The 21760-nt window shown below is 35.2% G+C and overlaps 1 protein-coding gene and 1 long non-coding RNA gene across 2 annotated transcripts in view; both read left to right on the top strand.

Annotated features, from left to right (window-relative positions):
- The window catches only part of LOC127447425 (endoplasmic reticulum junction formation protein lunapark-A-like), a 29950-nt gene extending 17466 nt beyond the window's left edge, over nt 1-12484 (top strand). Inside the window, exons 10-13 of the mRNA XM_051709306.1 lie at nt 7975-8080; nt 8938-9008; nt 9229-9384; nt 11470-12484. Coding sequence (XP_051565266.1) covers nt 7975-8080; nt 8938-9008; nt 9229-9384; nt 11470-11633 — 497 coding nt within the window. The 3' untranslated portion in view covers nt 11634-12484. The remainder of the gene's footprint in view (nt 1-7974; nt 8081-8937; nt 9009-9228; nt 9385-11469) is intronic.
- An 871-nt stretch (nt 12485-13355) lies between these two features.
- The window catches only part of LOC127447435 (uncharacterized), a 40374-nt gene continuing 31969 nt past the window's right edge, over nt 13356-21760 (top strand). The window contains exons 1-2 of the long non-coding RNA XR_007898385.1: nt 13356-13452; nt 17238-17341. This is a non-coding gene — a long non-coding RNA (uncharacterized LOC127447435). The remainder of the gene's footprint in view (nt 13453-17237; nt 17342-21760) is intronic.

Here is a 21760-nt window from a genome sequence, read left to right as displayed (position 1 = left end):
TTCATATTGAAATTATACATATCAAATTGATGCCTATCAATCCATAATTCTTTCTATAACATGTAATGACGTCATCGTTTTCACAAATTCGCGTTTTTGTATGTTTACACGAAGACGATAATTGTTTTCAAAAACTTGCACTTTGAAACCCTTTTTCAAAAGTTTGCATTTTCAGGCCCCAATATGCCGTTGTCATGTAAAGAACAGCCAAAACGCATACGTTTTTAGTTGAAAATGTTGCGTGTAAACGGACCCTCAGTCATCTGACTTCAAAATAACAAATGTTCGGTATACTATCCCCTTAACTGGCACTCCCCTTTTTTAGCATTTACCAGAAAATTACATTTTCAAGTTTAAATGGTTGTTGCTCTTGAATGCTAGGGACTGAAGACCTAATTTTGGTCTCTCTTTTAAAGATGGGAGATTGTTGTGCAAATGAATCAGTAGTTTTAATTTTTTTATTTATTTATTTTTTAAGTTATAGAAGTTTGTTTATTGAAATGAAAATGCAATGCACTAAAATTGTATTTAATTTATTAAAACAAATATAAAAATATATATTTGGTTGCCAAAAAAATTATAGAAAATTAAAGCCATATATCAAACCAAGTTGTATCCCAAATTTCAAGTAAATAAGTTATATAATGCCAAATTTCTTAGAATTATTGTAGACGTGTACCAAATGTGGCCACAAGATGACATCAAAGCTCCATTGTTCCAAGAGTGACATACTCAGATTTAAATGCCTGTCATTCTGAAATGCCTGGGTCTACAGACCTAATTTTATACTCTTTATAAAGAAGACACTCGGGAGATTATTGTGTAAGTGAAATCAGTTAAGTTAATAAAGTTATAGAAGTTTATTTAAATGAAAATGCAGTGCACTAAATTTTATCTATGAAAAAATATATAAAGAAATGTGGCATCCAAATACATTACAGAAAATTAAAGCCATACATCAAACCAAGTTGTGTCCCAAATTTCAAGTAAATAAATTAGAAAATATATTATTTTTCTAACATTTACTAGGCGCAGTACCAAAAGTGGCCACAGGGTGAAATCAGAACTCTGTTGGTGCAAAAGTGAAAAAGTAATTTCAGAAATGTTTTGAAAAACGAATTCCAGAAACACCACTCAAACCACAAACTATCAAACCACACTATTTTATTGGAAAACATTAAAATTAATTACAGGTTATAATTATTATAATTACATTTATAATGCATGGTTACAGTGTTAGTATTGTTAGCAGTGGAAGCCAGTAATTATTAGGTGTGTAAATCGGACGTTTCATCACAATACGATCTGATATCGATTCTCTTGGCCTGCGATCCGATATTTGCCAATACTTCAAAGTCTGCCGCGATACGATTTTGATTTGATTCGATTCAGGGCCCTGCAATCGATATTATGTGCCTATTTTACACAATCAATAAGTAAAAAAAATGTTTGCCCTCAAATGCAACCAAATGTAATTTGAATTATTTTATTGAGCTCTCTGAAAAGTGCAAATTTATTATCCATATTGAGACATCCACAACAAAATAAGGTACTTCAGATGTTGAAAAAAATTATACAGATAATAAAAAATAACGTCACACACAAGTGATAATCAGTTGTTTGATTACAGCTTATTTTTCAGTTTAATCCAATTCAAAGTACTTGCATACCCATGACTTGTTTCCAACTATCCATGCTATCCATGGTTTTCTTGGATACAACTTCCACAGATGTAATGACATTTTTTTTTTACAGTTAACTGGGATAAATGTTAGTAAGGGTGTTGATGTGTAGATGTGTAAAGTCTTATAACTGATGTTAGTGCTGGGCAGCAGGTGATTTCTCTTTCCCTCGTTAGTGCTGTTCAGAATGTCGCCGTTGTCGAGACATTTTACATGATGGTTGAACTGCTCCATAGTACTTTGAAATAGCTAATTCTCATGTAAAATTCAAATGGTTCGAATGAATCGTGCATGTGAGCCGCTCTGCGTTTGTCATGAGAGCTCACATTTTAAGGAGTTCCCGATTGATGCGCTCGCACGGATCCTGTCAATGGAGCTCACGTTTCATGGGAAGCCCGGTTGACGCTTGCGCACGGAGAGCAGAGCATAATTTGGCTTCACAGACCCTGCGCACATCCTTGACCCACATGAAAAGCGTATTTAACGCTCATAAAGTGAAATTAATGTAATAAGGTTGCTTCATCGCCTGACAGATATGTGTACGGATGTGGCTGACATGAGAGTATTAAAATAAAGGTACATCTTAAAAATGTCTATCAATATTTAAGAGTTGTATCGATGACATTGGTTATTAGGTCGATGAATCGTTACACCCCTAGTAATTATTCACATTTCTAACAAACATATATTTTTCTGTCATAAATTATATAATAGTTTGTTTACACCACTAAATCAAATAATAAATGATACAAAGAGCCCATAATTCACACTGATCAGCACCTGTGCATTTAGCTCTTGCCCTATATCTGCTATGAGTCCAAACACAGAATATGCACTCCTGCTGGTTTGGCGTTTATTCCTCCTCAAAACTGCATGGAACTTATTCCAAAGTACTCAAATCTAGCCTCAAGTTTCGCTGTTTTGGATAAAATGGTCAAGTCTACTTTCAATCGTGGACATTTACCATGGACTGTATGCTTGAATTTCCTGCCATCATCCGATCGGATCATGACCAGAAGATATAAAAGATAATACCTCACATGTTGCATGTTTTAAAATCCACTCTTTCAATATTAGTAATGCATTACTCTGATGTCATTCAGATCACAAAACAGTGGCCATATTTCGAAGCTAGAGACTTGTAGCTTTCAAACGTTATAAGGTTTGTCAAGATTAAAGTTGGATATGAAGGTAATATAAAAATATATAAAAATGCTAAAAAAGCAAAAACATCCCATATATGGGACAGTGCCAGTTATAAACTAGCTCTTCAGTATACTTACTGTCTGATTGTTCATATGACAAGTAAAGAAGAAAACATTTGCAACATTTTGTAAGAAATTAATTTCAAAATTAATTCATTGTATTTAAATGTTGTATCAATTTTATTATGAAATAAGAGTTCACATCGATCTGAGTGTGTATATTGATAAAATAATTGAAAAACGATAAGTTGTATCATGCTACATCATAATGGTTTTACAAATGTTAATAACTTTTGATAATTTTAGTCTATTGTCATTGATAGACTCCTTGGCTGATGCCAAGAACAATGTATATTACATTAGAAGTGATTCTTTTCATTGTTTTTCGAGCCGTTTGCCTAAAATCTTCACAGAAATGCAAGTTTCACTATTTTTTCCATTCCTGTACTTGGCCCTGATAATTGCTGCTTGCAGCTATATTTTCAGCTTTTATTTCTTTCATCACTTTCCTAGTGGGTCAGAAGTTTACATACACTTTGTTAGTATTTGGTAGCATTGCCTTTAAATTGTTTAACTTGGGTCAAATGTTTTGGGTAGCCTTCCACAAGCTTTTCAAAATAAGTTGCTGGAATTTTGGCCCATTCCTCTAGACATAACTGGTGTAACTGAGTCAGGTTTGTAGTCCTCCTTGCTCGCACATTCTTTTTCAGTTTGGCCCACACATTTTTTTTATCGGATTGAGGTCAGGGCTTTGTGATGGCCACTCCAATACCTTGACTTTGTTGTCCTTAAGCCATTTTCCACAACTTTGGGGGTATGATTGTGGTCATTGTCCATTTGGAAGGCCCATTTGTGACCGAGCTTTAACTTACTGGCTGATGTCTTGTGTTATTGCTTCAATATATCCACATAATTTTCTTTCCTCATGATGCCATCTATTTTGTGAAGTGCACCAGTCCCTCCTGCAGCAAAGCACCCCCACAACATGATGCTGCCACCCCCATGCTTCACGGTTGGGATGGTGTTCTTCTGCCTTTTTCCTCTAAACATAACGATGGTCATTATGGCCAAACAGTTACATTTTTGTTTCATCAGACCAGAGGACATTTCCCCAAAAAGTAAGATCCTATGTGTCCCTAGCTTTTTTATGGTGGTTTTTGACCAGTGGCTTCTTCCTTGCTGAGCATGTCGATATAGGACACGTTTTACTGTGGATATAGTTACTTGTCTACCTGTTTCCTCCAGCATCTTCACAAGATCCTTTGCTGTTGTTCTAGGATTGATTTGCACTTTTCGCACCAAACTACGTTCATCTCTAATCTCCTTTCAGAGCGTTATGATGGCTGCATGGTCCCATGGCATTTATACTTGCGTACTATTGTTTGTACAGATGAACATGGTACCTTTAGGCATTTGAAAATTGCTCCCAAGTATGAACCAGACTTGTGGAGGTCCTCAGTTGTTTTTTTTTCTGAGGTCTTTGCTGATTTCTTTTACGTTTCCCATGATGTCAAGCAAAGAGTCACTGAGTTTGAAAGTAGGCCTTAAAATACATCCACAGGTACACCTCCAGTAGACTCCAATTAGCCTATCAGAAGCTAATTGGCTAATTGCCTAAAGGCTTGACATAATTTTCTGGAATTTTCCAAGCTGTTTAAAGGCACAGTTAACTTGGTGTATGTAAACTGCTGACCCACTGGAATTGTGATATAGTCAATTAAAAGTGAATCAATCTGTCTGTAAACAATTGTTGGAAAAATTACTTGTGTCATGCACAAAGTAGATGTCCTAAACGACTTGCCAAAACTATAGTTTGCTAATATGAAATCTGTGGAGTGGTTAAAAAATGAGATTTAATAACTTCAACCTAATTGTATGTAAACTTCTGACTTCAACTGTATATGTGCTAACACTGTGGTTGGAATTTTCATGACTTTTAGGTAAATCTCCTGTGATGCATGTATATACACTAATGGACATTGTTAGTAGACAAATTAAACTACATTTACATTTATTTATTAAGCAGATGCTTCTATCCAATATGATTTGCAAATGAGGAATACAGCAAAAGCGATTCGTCATAAGGAGGTAATAACAGGAAGTGCTGCAATACAAAGTTTCAAATTAATCTGAGAAGTACAAGTAGGGAGGAAGGTGAGAGACAGTGATGAAGGAAACTAGTGAGAGTATGAAAAATGTTTTAACACTTTACTTTCTAGAAGTTTACAGTGCTAAAAATGGCAGAAGTTGAAGAAACATGCAAAAATTGCTCATTGAGATCTTGTGTAAATTTTGTGATATGCATTTTAGTTCTGCATTTTAACTTTACATTCTCTCATCATTTTTCATTTTGTCCCCACTCCACTGCAAACATCTGTTAGCAGTGACAGACGGTTGACACAGGGCCTGGTGTGTTAGTCAAGTAAGTTTTGCCATGTGCAAACAGTTCTGGGCCCTGTTCAAGCAAACACCTTTAGGAAGAAATTGGAAGAGAAAAGCACCGTGGTCCACTGCGGCGTCTCCATATGCTGGTAAATGAGTAAGCAGCAGGGATTCCAGACTATGCCAAGTCTGGCAGAAATGACCAGTTTTCTCACTATGATTGCTCTTGATGTTAAATTATATTAATTATGAGAGTGGATCACAGCAGGCTTCATGAGGGAGGTCCATATCAAAGTCGTTATTAAAAGCTGTCCCTCTTATCATTCATCATCGGCTCTGTAGCACAGAGCCACAGATATCGGCACACGTGCAGTCTTACAAAAATACAACAAATGCAAAACCCTGTGGCAAATGTCTGGCAGACATTGCCACAAATATGGCGCAAGCTCATATTTTCAAATGCAAATGAGCTTTGGTGCAAACTGTTTGCTGCAAATTTGCGACAGGCAATTGTGGTGAATAGTGTTTTTTTTTAATTGGGGCTGCACGATTATGGCACATCAATTGTCTTATGTCCCTTGATATTGTATTCACAATTATTAATTTTGATTTAATAGAATTTACATAAGTAAATGTACTTTGTTTAGGGCAGCTGCGTGTATTTAGGCAACGCATCCAAAACAAGCTGAAAACTGTGTTCATGTGAGACATAAAACACGCATCAGCACTAAACCAAAGTCCCTTTCAAGGCAAGTCAGTCCATTCAGCGGCCATCTTTGGAACACTCCCAGGCAGCTATTTTCTATGGATGCAAGTGGCATAAAAGAACAGCTACTATCTACTTGAATAGTAAAAAGACCAAAATCTACAAAATGATTGGTCAAGATTATTATCAAAGGACATATTTTAAATCAACAGTTAAATCTGACAACAGTGGTATCATAAATCATGCTAAAAAACACTATTTTTCAGGCTGGTCCAGCTAATGCGCATGTGCTTTCTAAACTTGACTGACAGGCGATGTCTGTATCTAAAAACTGATTGGTTCTTTTACCGGTAAGGCAGGACTTCCTATTCTACATCCGCCATATTGGGTGATTTAATTTTTCTCATTCATTTTAATAAAGGTGGTCTTGGGCTAAACTCACTCTTTTGGACTGTTACTGACAGAATTCCACAGGAAGAATTGGGACACGCATTATTCTCAAACTTCCCTGCCCCTTTTGTGTTTGTTAAATATTTGAGCTAATTTGATTATACCTACAGCAGCCATTGAGACTGTAGTACTCTCACCTAAAATTAATACGTATTGCACCTGTTTAAATCCATTCTGATGAATTTTGAAGAAGTTCCAATAAATTCAGCACAGAAAATGGCTAATATAAACACTCTGATTTATTATAGCGTTCATACGCACAACAGACATGTCTCTGATTGGTTACAATGCCCAAAGCTTTAAAAAAAAAAAAGAAAAAAAAAAAGTTTTACTATGAAATTATTTACTACTACAAACTATTAAGTTGTAAATAGAAAATTTAGACACAAATGATTGTATGATTTGTTTATATGATTTTGATGTATAATTATAATACCAAAAGGGAATTCTGTAATTAAAACTTTTCACGATTGGTTAACTGCGGAAGCCGTAATTTTAATCTCTCTCTCTTTTTTTTCTTTCTTCGATTTATTGTTCAATTCTGTTGTTTTCAATTGTTTTTGTTTTTTTGTTCCACTTTTCACTGCACATTCAGGGCAGTGTTGTTTATAGTGGTCACCCGATATATCGCAGTGGCTGATAAATCAGCCGATATTTAGAATTTTTAGACCTTGTTTAAACAGATGTAATTCACGAACCTCACAAAACTTGAGTGAATCCATCATTTTCTTCCTGTGGAGCGCTCTTATATCTTCCTCTGAAGCATGTATTCTGTCAGCCTGGATCAAAACTCTGTTCCTCTGACTCATGAATGTTTGCATGATGGTCAGTCCGTGACACTCCAAGCAGGTGATCCGGGCCGTGTAAGCTAGAAGCGGTCAGTAGATTACTGCTTGCTGGATCTGCACTAGCGCGTGAGAAGTAAACATGATTTATGTGTGCTATAGTAAATGTCATGTTCACTGTGCACTGTATGTACTGTATGTACAATTCGTTTGTTTCTGTCATTTGTGAGTTAATGTGATTCCTAATATAAGAACAGTTTCTATGTTCAAACAAATTACTAAAATTGGATGATTAAACAGAAGAAACTGCTATCTATCTTTTAAAATGCAATCTTATTTCTTTAAAGATGTTTTTTTTTTAATTATTATTATAATTATTTTTACAAAGTTTAACCAAGTTATTTACTATATTAATTGTGTGATATGTCAATATTATATTGGCCTATTGGCCACCCTGCTCTCTGGATATCTGCATCAGGCATAAAAAAAAAAAAAAAACCTTTCAGTTGACCACTAGTTTTTTGCATTTAAATCTAATCTGAAATATATCCCACCCTTAAAGAATCTCTAAACATTATTACATATTCTAATACAGTACAAATCCCAACACAATTGTACAACATCACAAACACAATGTGCAATTTTTTCAAAATGTTTGTTCCAGAAATCAACTATTCATAAATTACTATATATATATACATACATACATCAAATTCTACAAAATGAAAACACAAATCTAAATTTACTTAAGTGTTTGTTCACAGGAATGCACCCTCCAGGTCCTCCGCTGGCCAGACCCATCCTCCCCAGAGAGCGAGGTGCCATGGACCGGGTCATTGAATACCTAGTGGGTGATGGACCTCAGAACAGGTAAATGCTCTATATTGAAATCATCTTCACACTGAGCTAAATAAGGGTTAGAAATGATTTCATAATGTTGTAAAATCACCAAATATTTAACAAAAGTTTGTTTCAGTTAAGCCAGTGGAGTAAGGCAGGAGAGTAAATATCAGTTTAGCTGGTTGTTTAACCCGTTTTATCATCAACCATGTGAACATTTTAAGTCAGATCACACCTCAACTAACTGCACAATTTGAGGTCATTTATGTGTATAGCACAAGTGGTGTGGATTAATTACAGTAAGTTTAGATATTAAGATTTAGATAATAAGTTTAAATATTATTGTTCCTGATTTTTAAGTCAATTACATTTGTAGCATTGTTAATTACCACAGAAAATAATTTTGACTCGTCTCTAGTTTATATAAAAAAAAAAAAGCAAAAATTGCAGTAAAATTAAGGTACTTACAATGGAAGTGAATGAGGAAAGTCCATTAGCATTAAAATACACACTGTTGGTAGCGTGACACATTTGTTGAGTGAAATGGATATAATGTAGAGCGGGGGATTTCAGGACTTGAATTGATTGTGAAAAGTGAGCTATGACTTTTATAGGTTATTTTATTTTTCCCCATCCACACAGCCTTGGTTACATTAGCATAAAAGAAAAGACTTTTAAGACGCGGAGAAAGCGTTTACACTTTGATAAAAGACTTTGAAATCAAACAGATGAATCATGCACTACAACACCAGAAACATTTAAGAAACTAAATGGGGTCAATTTGGATTTCATATTCTGTTTAAAAGTAATAATGTAGCTGATTGAATTTTTGGAAAAAAAAAAAAATGTCATGTTGGTAGTTCAAATGTTATCTCTTTTTGTTTCAGATACGCTCTGATATGCCAACATTGTTTGTCTCATAATGGCATGGCTTTAAAAGAAGAGTTTGAATATATTGGTAAGATTTAGATAAATATGCAGCACTCTGTTTGTCATGCTAACCTTTCTCTGCTAAGATAAACGACATACTGAGCATTTTCAGGACTGTAAACCGGTGTTGACCATCTCTTTGATGCGTTAACGCATCTTTGTGCTGTTTTTTTTCTTTTAATATATGTTTACTGTATGTGTCTAAGGATCATTCAGATGAATTTAGTTTTTTTTTAAAATCATTTTAGCATTCAGATGTGCCTACTGTTATTTCCTGAACCCTGCCCGGAAGACACGTCCCCAGGCCCCACGTCTCCCAGAATTTAGTGCAGAAACCAAGATGAGCCAAGACCCCCCTGATGTTGCCATGGAGACAGACCTGTCTGCTCCTCCACCTGCCCCAGGTACCAGATCATCACCAGAGTTCACCTGAGCAGCAGGAGGAGATGATGTTTAGATACTCCTGATATTCTCAAAAGGGATGTGGAGTTTTGCTCCGTATTTAAGGAGGATTTTGGAAGGGCCGGATTTGTGTTTACTGCAGGTTTGGCGTTGTGAGTGTATGAGAGGTGGAGACGTGCAGGACGTTTTGAGCAGTGTGTGTGCGTGCTCGCGTGTGTGTGTGCGTGCTCGTGTGTGTATTACAGCTGCTCTTGGCCTCTTCGGGGACATTTGCTGATATGCTGCTGTGTCTTGAGAGCAGATCTGAGAGGTGATCAAAGGCTTTAGAGTCTTTTATTTCCCCCCCTGCAGTGCTGCTTATTTAGTAGGGCTTTACCTTGTGTTTCTACCTGCCACTCTCACACACATTCCTTGCTCCCTCTTCTGTTATTATGTGCTCATGAGAGTGTGATGTAGCAAGAGTGTGTGTGTGTGTGTGTGTGTGTGTGTGTGTGTGTGTGTGTATGCGCTCTGTTTAAATTTGACACCTCTCTGGAATTTAGTGACAGCTTTAAATTTCTTAATTTGAACTTGATTTTATTATTTTCTTCCATTTGTTGTCCGTCTGGTTGCTGGTTAGCAATGAATGTTCTTCCTCTTTTTGTATAACATTCACTCTAAATCGCACAGCACATGCAGACTATGTATATTTCATTAAATCGCAGCCTTTGCTGTAATAATCACACTGGGCCATAAAGTGAACTGCTTATCCAGAGGTGAGAAACTAGTCAAATACATGTCACTTAGTTAAAAAAGAAAACATAAATATATTCCTACTGTTTAGTAATAATGATATATAATAATTTTAATATTATAATATATAACAATATTCTAAATAAAATAATAATAATGTACGGTTAAGTAATATCTCACATTTGTTAGGCACTTCATCTGATAAAAATAATGCAATGTTATGTTGAACTTGTATTGTTTTATTTTCATTTTATTTAAAGGGCCCTAATTAACTCTCACCCTTAGATTTAATTCTAAAATATTTTTGCATTTTTCTAAGATTCAGCCCCTCTCACAATACTGTTGTCTATTGGTGATTCACCATTGTTGCACAGAAAATCAATGTGATATAGTAGAAATTTATCTGAATATAGTACTCATTTGTCTTGTTTTAAACAAAGAAAAAGATACAATGTAATAGTAAACTTAGATATGAAATAATCATATATAAGATTTATGCACACATATACACTACTGGTCAAAATTTTGAAACACTTGTCTGAAATGTTTCTCATGATCTTAAAAATCTTTTGATCTGAAGGCGTATGCTTAAATGTTTGAAATTAGTTTTGTAGATAAAAATATAATTGTGCCAACATATTAATTTATTTCATTATAAAACTAACATTTATTTAAAAAATAAAAGTTTTTGAAATTGATGACTTGGACCAAATAATAAAGAAAAGCAGCCAATAAGTGCCCAACATAGATGGGAACTCCTTCAATACTGTTTAAAAATCATCCCAGGGTGATACCTCAAGAAGTTGGTTGAGAAAATGTCAAGAGTACATGTCTGCAAATTCTAGGCAAAGGGTGACTACTTTGAAGATGCTAAAATATAACACAGTTTTAATTTATTTTGGATTTTGTTTAGTCACAACACAATTCCCATAGTTCCATTTATGTTATTCCATAGTTTTGATGATTTTACTATTATTCTAAAATGTGAAGAAAAAAATATATAATAAAGAATGAGTAAGTGTTTCAAAACTTTTGACCGGTAGTGTACATTGCAACATTATTACATATCTGGGGTCACTATAGACCCTACACTTTTGGTAATTAAACAGTTAGGAATTATTTTATTTTTTTTAGCATTTTTGTTCTTTTTATTATTGTTGTTAGACTTTCATAGGAGAAAGGTTGAACAATACTAAAGATATTGGCATATAACTCCAAAAAATGGATGAGGTAAAGGGGTTGGCATGAGGTCCCAGGTCCCTAAAGGTATTCTTTTAAAAGTTAAGCAATGAAATGAAATCTCTTGTAAATCTAGAGTTATTTTAACACAAGTACTCATTGTGGTTGTTTACTAGAGGGTAAAGCAGCCAGTCCAGAGCATGTGAAGGCAGAACCTGAGGAGCACCATGCAGAAGACAGTCCATCAGAAGAGAAGAAGCCTGAAGTTGCTGAACCTCACACTGACCTCCCTGACAAATCAGACGGCGAGCAGGATGTGTCCTCCATGGAAGTTGAATAGAGTGTAAGAGAATTTGCCAATACTAACCTGTATTCATTTTGTGTGTGTGTGTGTGTGTGTGTGTGTGTGTGTGTGTGCGTGCGCGCGCGCGTGCGTTTGATTTCATTTGAAGGATAATTTTCTTTGTTCTTCACCTTTTAGTTTATTTGGTGTCTGTCATTTTAATTTCTTATTATAATTGCAGTGTTATTTCATAAGCCAGTGAAGTAAAGTGCAGTATAAAATGATATGGTTTAGGGGGTTTTGTGAGGGTTATTTTTTTGTTGTAAAACTACCAATTATAAAACTGATATAGTTGTAATAATGTTACATTGCTGACTTTCATAGTCAATGCATATTTTGTGTCATTTACATATTATGTGAAAGCATGAATGCAGAAGTTTCAGGTGTTTGTTACTCTTAGTTGGCAAGAAAAGCAGCTATTAACATGCATTTCATTTCACCCTCCTTTTTGAAGCACTGTTTTGTGAATGAATTTATATAATATTCTTATTTTACAATACATAATGCAAAAATGTCCTGTTCAAAAGAGTATTTATAATATTTATAGTCATTAATATCAGCTCGGTGCCTGTTATGAAAGTGTAGCATACATTAGGTGCTGTGAGAGATCGGTCCCATGTTTACAGGTACTGCCATAGGAATGTCTGGTTATTTATTACTGCATAGAAACAGTCCGTCAGTGTTTTCAGCCATATGTGCCTTAATAATAATAATAATAAAAATAAAAAAAAATATAATGAATAGTCTAGTAATTATGAAGCATATCATTTTGAGCAAAAATGCAATGCTGTTTTAGTTTTGCCTGAGGAATTTGAAATAATTCAATAAAAAAATTTTTTTTAAACACTTCTGATGTTGAGAGTTGACTTTTATTGTCTGATTAAGACACAGGGTTCAAGATTGATTCAATATTTATTTCATTTTATTTTAAAGGAATGTTCGGGGTTCAATACAAGTTAAGCTCAATCAACATCATTTGTGGCATAATGTTGATTACCACAAAAAAATAATTTTGACTTGTCCCTCCTTTAAAAAAAAAAAAAAAAAAAAGGTTAAAATCTGGAATACAGTGAGGCACATATACAATGGAAGTGAATGTGGCCAATCCGTAAATTTATGAAACTCACTGTGTCAACAGTATAGCCATAATATGTAAACACTATGTATGTTCACATGATTTTAGAGTGACGAATTCGTTTACTTGCCTTTTCTTTGTAAAGTTATATCGAATTTTACTATACAACTACATTGCCATGATGACGAAACACCATAAACATTAAAACCCTAAAAAAAAAAACGTAAAAATAATTTAAACAACTTTACAGCTCAAATAATACACAAATTTTAACAGAAGAATTGAAGTGCTTTTATACAATTATAAGCTTCACATTTCTGCCTTCAAACCCTCCAAAAATTGGTCCCAATCACTTGCTTTGAAACTGCCTCACTGTAACCTCCATTTGTCCTTTTTTCAAAGAAAAGGAAGAACAAAATATATGTTTGTAGTAATCAACATTATGCCACAAATGCTGTAGATTTGATTGTAGATTAGAGCTTGAATTCAATACCCGGAACAGGTTAAGAATTTATTCTTAATGTAGCCTACTACAAATAATTTTTTGTTCATGTCCATCACTGGACTTTATACTGTCAACAATCACATGAAGGTTGCAGCCCTCAAAACCAAGATAAGTGGGTATCAAAGTCTTCTTAGCAAGTCGGCGGCCATCAGGCTGGGCAGCTATTTTTCTATGTGAACAAGCGGCATACATTTGCAGCACCTATCTACTTGAATGGGGCTAAAATCTCCAAAAAGGTTGGTCAAGATTACGATCAAATAACATATTTCAAATCAGCATTCAAATCTGACAGTACTGGTATCATAAATAGTGCTTCTTTACCTCAGATTACACTAAAAACACAATTTTCCAGGCTTGTATACACATTCTCAAGTTGATTGACAGGTGATGTCTGTATCTAAAAGGTAATAGAATGCAACAGTGCTTGTCCACTTTTTCAGCCATCTGGGTTCTGGATGTATTTTCCCTATTCATTTCTTCCATAGACTTTAGGAAATTCTTCATAAAAGAGTTGTGAGCCATGAACCAAACTAACGAGCTCCGAGGTCAATCACAACATCACAAACTTTGTTTTGAGGCAAAAAAACTATTTGAAAATCGGACAAAAAGACAAAGGTACAAGGCTGTGTACTTACCGTCTTTCAAGAGGGCACGGACTACAATCCCATGAAGCATTGCAAATGATGTCACTGAATAAAAAACAATGGGAATATATAAAACTATTGATTTTAGGTTGTTGATTATAAGTCTAGAAAAAATTTATTTAACGTTTATTTCAAAATATTCCAATATGTACAAATATATAAGTAGATTAAGGGTGAAGAGAGACCGACTCGGTTAAGTGCGTTCGCTGGTTTCGTTGGCTGCAGTTCTCTGATTGGTGGAACTTTCACTGCTGTACCATGGGTAATGTAGTTGTTTACCATGTATTACGCTATCAAACAACATTTTTAAACAATGAAGTTGAAATAACGCAGACGGGTGGCTTCAACGGAAACATACACCATAAATGAACAGCCTCCTAGCTAACGGTAGGTCTGTCTTTAAAGTTTTATAAGTTATTGTTTAAAATCAATTAGTCTATGGGTTAAATTAATGGGATTTTTACTTCTGGAACCAGACTGTTGCGCTCTATTGGCTCTTTCACTTGTAAGGCGGGACTTTCTTTTCTCCATCTGTTGACCATTGGGTGTTCCAACTTCCATTCATTTTAATAGAAGTGGCCCATCTCTGCTAAATAGCCTCTGGTAGTATTCAGTTGGTCATGTGATCTTAACATGACAGCTACGATGAGGCATCCACCCCATTTAAAATAAAACACCTTTTTCTAGGAGTCTTCATCTCATGTGAGTGAACATTTTAAACAATTTTTTTTTTTTTTCTCCCCTAAGGACTGAAGGACTACTTCAGCTTTTAATTTTTTAAAATTCATTATGCACATTTTGGTGTTCTGGATTTGAGGGGGACAGGGTCATGGTATGCATTGCTTGTAGCTGATGTTATCTGTGTCAAGAAATTGCCGGTCAGTGGACATGCCACTTGAACGGTTAAGTGACCCTTCTCAAGTGAGCATCTGTGTGCTCGGGCTGAAATAGGCTGTTAGTGGCCTGTGGTATTACCCGCATTGCACCCTGCCTACGGTCCATCCATTCTGACACTGGGAGACATTGAAAAGAATGTGTTAAAACACAGTCCATTTTCATTAGGCAACCTATTTTAGCTTGTGATCATTTTATTTTAGCTCATTGATCATTTCAGACAGTATTAGATAACGGGAGTGACACACAAGCCTGACTGAGCTTGATTACTTGACCCTGTTCATTTGCAACACTGCCCCTTGACACACAAACATTCCCACTCGCTTTCTCTCTCAGGTCAGTCTCTCACATTTGTCTTTGTGATTTTATAATGCATGTTTACAGATATGTGACCCCCTGAGCACAGCAATGCATCACTGTCAGCAGGACAGTGCTACCTGATTCCAATACACTGCGCTTTTCTCTGACCTCTGACAGCACCCTGGCGCTCCTGAAAAAATAACCCGTCAATAGGACATTTGAACCTTTCCCAGCAAATATGATGTAGATCAAGTGTTGGTGAATTACTTGTGAGGTGGGCACTCAGTAGCCCAACCCCAAATGCAGAGCGTTTCATTTTGAAGTCAAACTCCCCACTACATCATGCTGCACAATGTAATTTATTTTATTTGACACCTTGCTAGTGCGCTGTCAGTAAGATCATTTTGTGTGTTTTGAATTCCCTTTCATTTCCAGAGCCCAAAGATAAATTGTGTCACAATTGCTTGTTTTATTGGAGATTTCTCACAAGCAGGTGGAGTGATTAGATATGAACCCACCTTGATGCTTTCCTCACTTTTTCGCATAGAAAGATTCTCATTTCAAATACTTCAATCTAATTTTTTCATACTTCACGCCAACATGTGATATATATGTTCAGTTAAGAATAATACACACTCAAAATATTCATATTTTTGTGGGGGGTCTTCTATGAGATTGTGTCACAGAACAATAGCTACCACCACACAAAGAAAAAAGAAAAAAAAGAGAAAAAACATTACTGGCAGCTGAGTGCCAGAAATTTACTGTAAAAAAATAAATAATAATAATTTAAAAAAAAATCAGCTTTCAGATTTCATCAAGAGTGACTTCCAGGAGCCCTTTTGACATTTAATTAAGTATGGGATATATCTACAATCACATTTTCACTAGTTAAAATGCTAATTCTTGATATCAGCAATGGAATTACCACTACTGAAAATACTAATTGTTGATATCAGTAATTAGGTTTACACTAGTAAAAATGTGAATACTTGATATCAAAAATTACATAATTATTTTTGGAAACTCCCGTTCTTGGTATCAAAAATGGAATTCCAGGTAGTAAAAGTATAACTGTTGAGGTCTGTTCTTGTATTTTCACTAGTAGAATTTCACAATAATCTGTCATTCACTCCTGTTCAAAATGGAATTACAGATATCTATAATTAATTTCTTACTAGTTAAAATTCTAATTTCACATATAAGCAATGTACTGATACTAGTAAACTACAATTTACTTACTAGTAAAAAACAGTAACTTTTATCAATAATTACATTGTTATTAGTGCAAATATTCTTCCTGATAACAACAATTGAATTACATCTAGTAAAAATGCTAATTTTTGATACTGATCATTTGAATATCAGTTGTGTCAATGTTAATTTGAGATATATTATTAGATATGCAATTGCAACCAGTAAGAAAGCCTTTTAAGATTTCTTTAATTAATCTTCAATGTATTGATATTGGAAATCTATTTCCAGATATCTGAAATACCAAAACATGTTGAAATACATTTCCATTTATACAAATAAATAAAATCATTTTCAGTAATTTAATTCAATTGTTGATATCAGGAATGGATATTTGTACTAGAAACAGTGTTATTTTTTTATATTTAAAAAAATATTATTTTTACTTAGCAACATGAAAAGTTACATTAAACACTCCAATGTACATAAGTTATATCAAAAGTAAGAAGAAACTTAAATATTTCAATAAAAATATAATCAAATGTGATGGGTCAAATGTGATGGATTTTGCCAAAAAAAAAAAAAAAAAAATACATGCACATATTATGTTGTCAAATTGAATATAATTTTTCACAATATATGGTAAGGTAAATACCAGTTAACCAATTAACTGTTTTACTGTAGCATTTTTACATTTTTTCCCATTAATGTTAAGCTACAGGCGTTTTGTTTTTTACAGTGTAACTACTACACACTGTAAAAAAAAAATCCTGTTAAATTACAGTAAAAAAAACTGGCAGCTGTGGTTGCCAGAAATTCACTGTAAACAAGAAGAATGAAGATTTTCCAAGGATTCATTATGTTGGACTGTGATATGGTCTATTCTCCTGACATTATATAGAGAATCACAGCAGTATATTGTCACTATACAGTATAGGTGGAAAGGAAAATATCTCAAGGATGCATATTTTCTACTCTTCTATATACAGCTGTTTATCCACCCAGGAAGGAGATTCCATCTGCTTTCTGCTATCAGCAACCTACTAATTGATTTTCAAGGATGACAAACGAGCCGCTGATTTGCTGAGCAGAGGTAATTCCGACCTGGTCCACCTGGGCCAACCGACATCTATGGATTCTCTGAATACTCCTCCAACTCACACGCCATGTCTCTTGACTCAGATTTACACTGATCTTTTATTTATTCCCTGAAAATATGGCAGATAAGAAATATAATTGTTCTTGATATTTTGTTTTGTCATATCGAGCTGCCTAAGATTGAAATCCTAAGAAACAATTTTCTGTTGAAATGAAAGAGCTTGGCCTTGTGAACCCTGGAGGAAAATAACCTCGCTGTTCCAGGCAGAATATATATAACAGAAGAACTGAATAAGTTAAATAGACAAGAGCACGAGCTGTGTCACTTTTCTATTTACTGCCCTTTGGGGTGAGCGCTTCAAAATATTCTCGTTATGTTTCTCCTTGTGTATGCTTAATATCAAGTGTGAATCGTGCAGCCGCAGCATGATAAAAACTAACGGTGAGCTGTTTGAGTATCAGTTGGAGTTTGACTCATTTTAATATTGCAATTTAGACCCTCCCCGTTTCCTTATAAGAATGAAATAGACAATAATGAGTTGAATGTCACAAAAGCAATTAACATGTCCCAGTATTAGAGTTCACCGTGGGATGATGACAGCTGTATCATTATCAAAGTCATCATACACCCGGTAGACATAAGGGACACATTAAAATCAAATTAAAGGATCGTATCAGGGTGCGGCGCCATGGCCTGAATGAGGAGACGCTCTATGAGCAGTTGAATTCTGGCAATTAGCTTTTGGCTCTGTGATTTTTAAATGCCACAAGACAAAGTTGAGTGGCATGAATTAATTTCACAAAAAGGTCATGAGGTGCCAAAAATATGTTGATTTGAACAGAATTACCATTTAAATCACAAAACACATTTAAGCAGGCCGATTCCCTGTACCCCTGCGCACTAGAGCCTGCCATAAATTGTTAGACAGAAACAATAAGCTTCTCTGGAGGAGAAAAAGTCATTAAACCTTGCTGTAGCTTAAATGGAGACTCTACTCAAACGTTTTTAGAGGCATCATAGTGCAGAGAAATGCCAGGCCTATTATTGCTCTGCATGTTCTTCAGCATTCATACTTCACCTCTGAAAGGGCACATCTTTTGCTTTAGCTCTGACACTCACAATCTCATTCCTCATAGATATACTTCTGTATATACGCCTAGCAAACCATTTCATATTCACAGAATTGCGACATTGTTGTTCTAAATGTAAAAAGTAGCTCATGTTCAGGCTGTTGAAGGCAGTTGAAGGCAGAAGAGTCATTACTGTTGGTCATTGAACATTTATCAGAACAGTGTAGTGATAATCACATGGCCACTCAATTATGTAGTAGACCTCACACAAGACACCAAGGTGTAAGTGTGTGAATGTGTATGAATGTCAGATGGCCCCTCCCTCCATTTACCCAGGGCGCCAGCTAAGGAATTCCCCTTAACAGTATAAGAATGATCCAAATGGACCATTCAATAAATTAGAAATATGTAAACTGATTAATCATCTAGTTAATCTGAAGGATTTTGTGAAATTCTGCCTAACCTTTAGAGCCTCACACACGCAGCGGTACGTGGTACAGTGTATCGCAGTATTTCTTGCGTACCACCACTTCTCAGAGTCTCCCAGTACGATGTAATGTCTTTATTTAATGTAAGTCAGTGATGCGATGAGGCCAGCCAATCACTTTTATCTGAACTTCCAAATTATTTTGATAAAATTGCGGAGGTAAACATCCGAGCCATCTCTGTGCAAAACTCAGCGGTGAGTTTAACAACACGTGCAACAGCATCTGTGCTAGTCAAGCGATCCGTGGTCCAGTTCTGGAGGAGCGTGCGTGTTAAAGCTTGTCTGGCCATAGTTCAGTAACACTCTTCTCCAAAACATGAACCAGCAACTTTTAGGTGAGTGCATTTTATCAAGTCTTATTTAATCAAATGTATTTATGCAAATTGTTTAGCTGCAGGGTGCAGTTAAAACTACAGACTGTGTCTGAAATGTCAAAGCTGTTACAGAGGTGATGTCAGCTCATATGCACAACCTTTTTCCACAAAAGATAAATCAATGATGAAAACCGAACCTTCAATTAAAATAAATAGGAAAATGTGCTTTTTATTTTCAGTTATTTTCTGTAGTGCTCATAAAAAGATTGTGAAGTGTCACTGAACTTGCCTATGCATAAATCCTGACAGTGCTTAGTTGTATACAGGTGTGTGTCAGCGTTCACAATCCTGAACATCATCAAATCAGTTTGTTCATCGTTTCTTATGATTATTTATTATCTGCAGAAGTATGTGGCTCCTGTGTGCAAATTCATGTGTGCAGGACAAGAAAGGCTAATTGTCCCCTCATTGAATGGGAAAGATAATAATAATAATAATAATAATAAAAACAGACACAATGCTCTTTTTGTTTTTTTCATGCTACCTTATTTTGTGTAAAAAGAGAGTTCTACATTAGATTGCCATTGTTCTCTTGTGTGGGTTGATATGGTCAAAGATACAGACTTATGCCTAAATAAATATTCTTCCTTAGATTTAATAAACAATAAACCTACATTGTATGCTTTCATTTTCAAAGTAAAGTTAATCAAAACCTATTTGTTAGTTGAAGGAGTGAGGTCATATTTGTTCTTCAGCCAGATTTTAAGAAGGAATTTATAGCCAGACTCAAATGTTAATTAAATACCTATTTTAATGTAATTACATACTATTATAATGTAAATAAATGCATAATATTAACAGTTTTATTTTGTGTTAGGTAACCTAACCCCCAAAGGAGAGTACCTGCACTTTTTTCCTTCCAATTTAAGCACTGTTCACACATAATATATATATATATATATATATATATATATATATATATATATATATATATATACTGTTGTGCTCAAAAGTTTGCATACCTTGGCAGAAATTGTGAAATTTTGGCATTGATTTTGAAAATATGACTGATCATGCAAAAAAAAAAACAAAAAAAAAAACAAAACTCTTTTATTTAAGGATAGTGATCATATGAAGCCATTTATTATCACATAGTTGTTTGGCTCCTTTTTAAATCATAATGATAACAGAAATCACCCAAATGGCCCTGATCAAAAGTTTACATACCTTTGAATGTTTGGCCTTGTTACAGACACACAAGGTGACACACACAGGTTTAAATGGCAATTAAAGGTTAATTTCCCACACCTGTGGCTTTTTAAATTGCAATTAGTGTCTGTGTATAAATAGTCAATGAGTTTGTTAGCTCTCACGTGGATGCACTGAGCAGGCTAGATACTGGCCCATGGGGAGCAGAAAAGAACTGTCAAAAGACCTGCGTAACAAGGTAATGGAACTTTATAAAGATGGAAAAGGATATAAAAAGATATCCAAAGCCTTGAAAATGCCAGTCAGTACTGTTCAATCACTTATTAAGAAGTGGAAAATTCAGGCATCTCTTGATACCAAGCAAAGGTCAGGTAGACCAAGAAAGATTTCAGCCACAATCAAGGCACAGGGTGATTTCTGTTACCATTATGATTTAAAAAGGAGCCAAACAACTATGTGATAACAAATGGCTTCATATGATCACTATCCTTAAATAAAAGACACGATCAGTCATATTTTCAAAATCAATGCCAATGCCAATTTCTGCCAGGGTATGCAAACTTTTGAGCACAATTGTATGTATATGTGTGTATATATATATATATATATATATATATATATATATATATATATCCCCTTTTCTCCCCAATTTGGAATGCCCAGTTCCCACTACTTAGTAGGTCCTCGTGGTGGCGTGGTTACTCACCTCAATCTGGGTGATGGAGGACAATTCTCAGTTGCCTCTGCTTCTGAGACAGTCAATCCGCACATCTTATCACGTGGCTCGTTATGCATGACACCGCTGAGACTCCCAGCATGTGGAGGCTCATGCTACTCTCCGCAATCCACGCACAACTTACGCACCCCAATGAGAGTGAGAACCACTAATCGCAACCATGAGGAGGTTACCCCATTTGACTCTACCCTCCCTAGCAACCGGGCCAATTTGGTTGCTTAGGAGACCTGGCTGGAGTCACTTGGCACACCCTGTAGCGAACTTCATGTGATGAACTCCGCTAATAAAAGAGGTTTTTCCCTTTAAATAACAAGTTGTGGATGTGATGTAATTTCTATAGCAGAAAGAAAAATGTCCAGTGTCAGGAGACATGGTGGCGTTTAACATGGCTCAGTTCGATTTACTCTCATTGATGTCCTGCTCTCCTGCTGAAGCCGTGCATGGAATGTCTGAATCTCCCTCTGAAGCCGTGTTTGGAGAGAAATTGTGCACCTAACCTGACTTAAATGGAGACTGACGGTAAACCAGTCATGCTAGGGAAAGTGTAAGTGATACTCTCTTTTTGCTGTTGTTCATTCTTATGGAATATTGTAAATT

The sequence above is a fragment of the Myxocyprinus asiaticus genome, chromosome 10, assembly GCF_019703515.2.
Source record: "Myxocyprinus asiaticus isolate MX2 ecotype Aquarium Trade chromosome 10, UBuf_Myxa_2, whole genome shotgun sequence".
NCBI classification, from domain to species: Eukaryota; Metazoa; Chordata; class Actinopteri; order Cypriniformes; family Catostomidae; genus Myxocyprinus; species Myxocyprinus asiaticus.
This window is presented reverse-complemented; position numbering and strand designations above follow the sequence as displayed.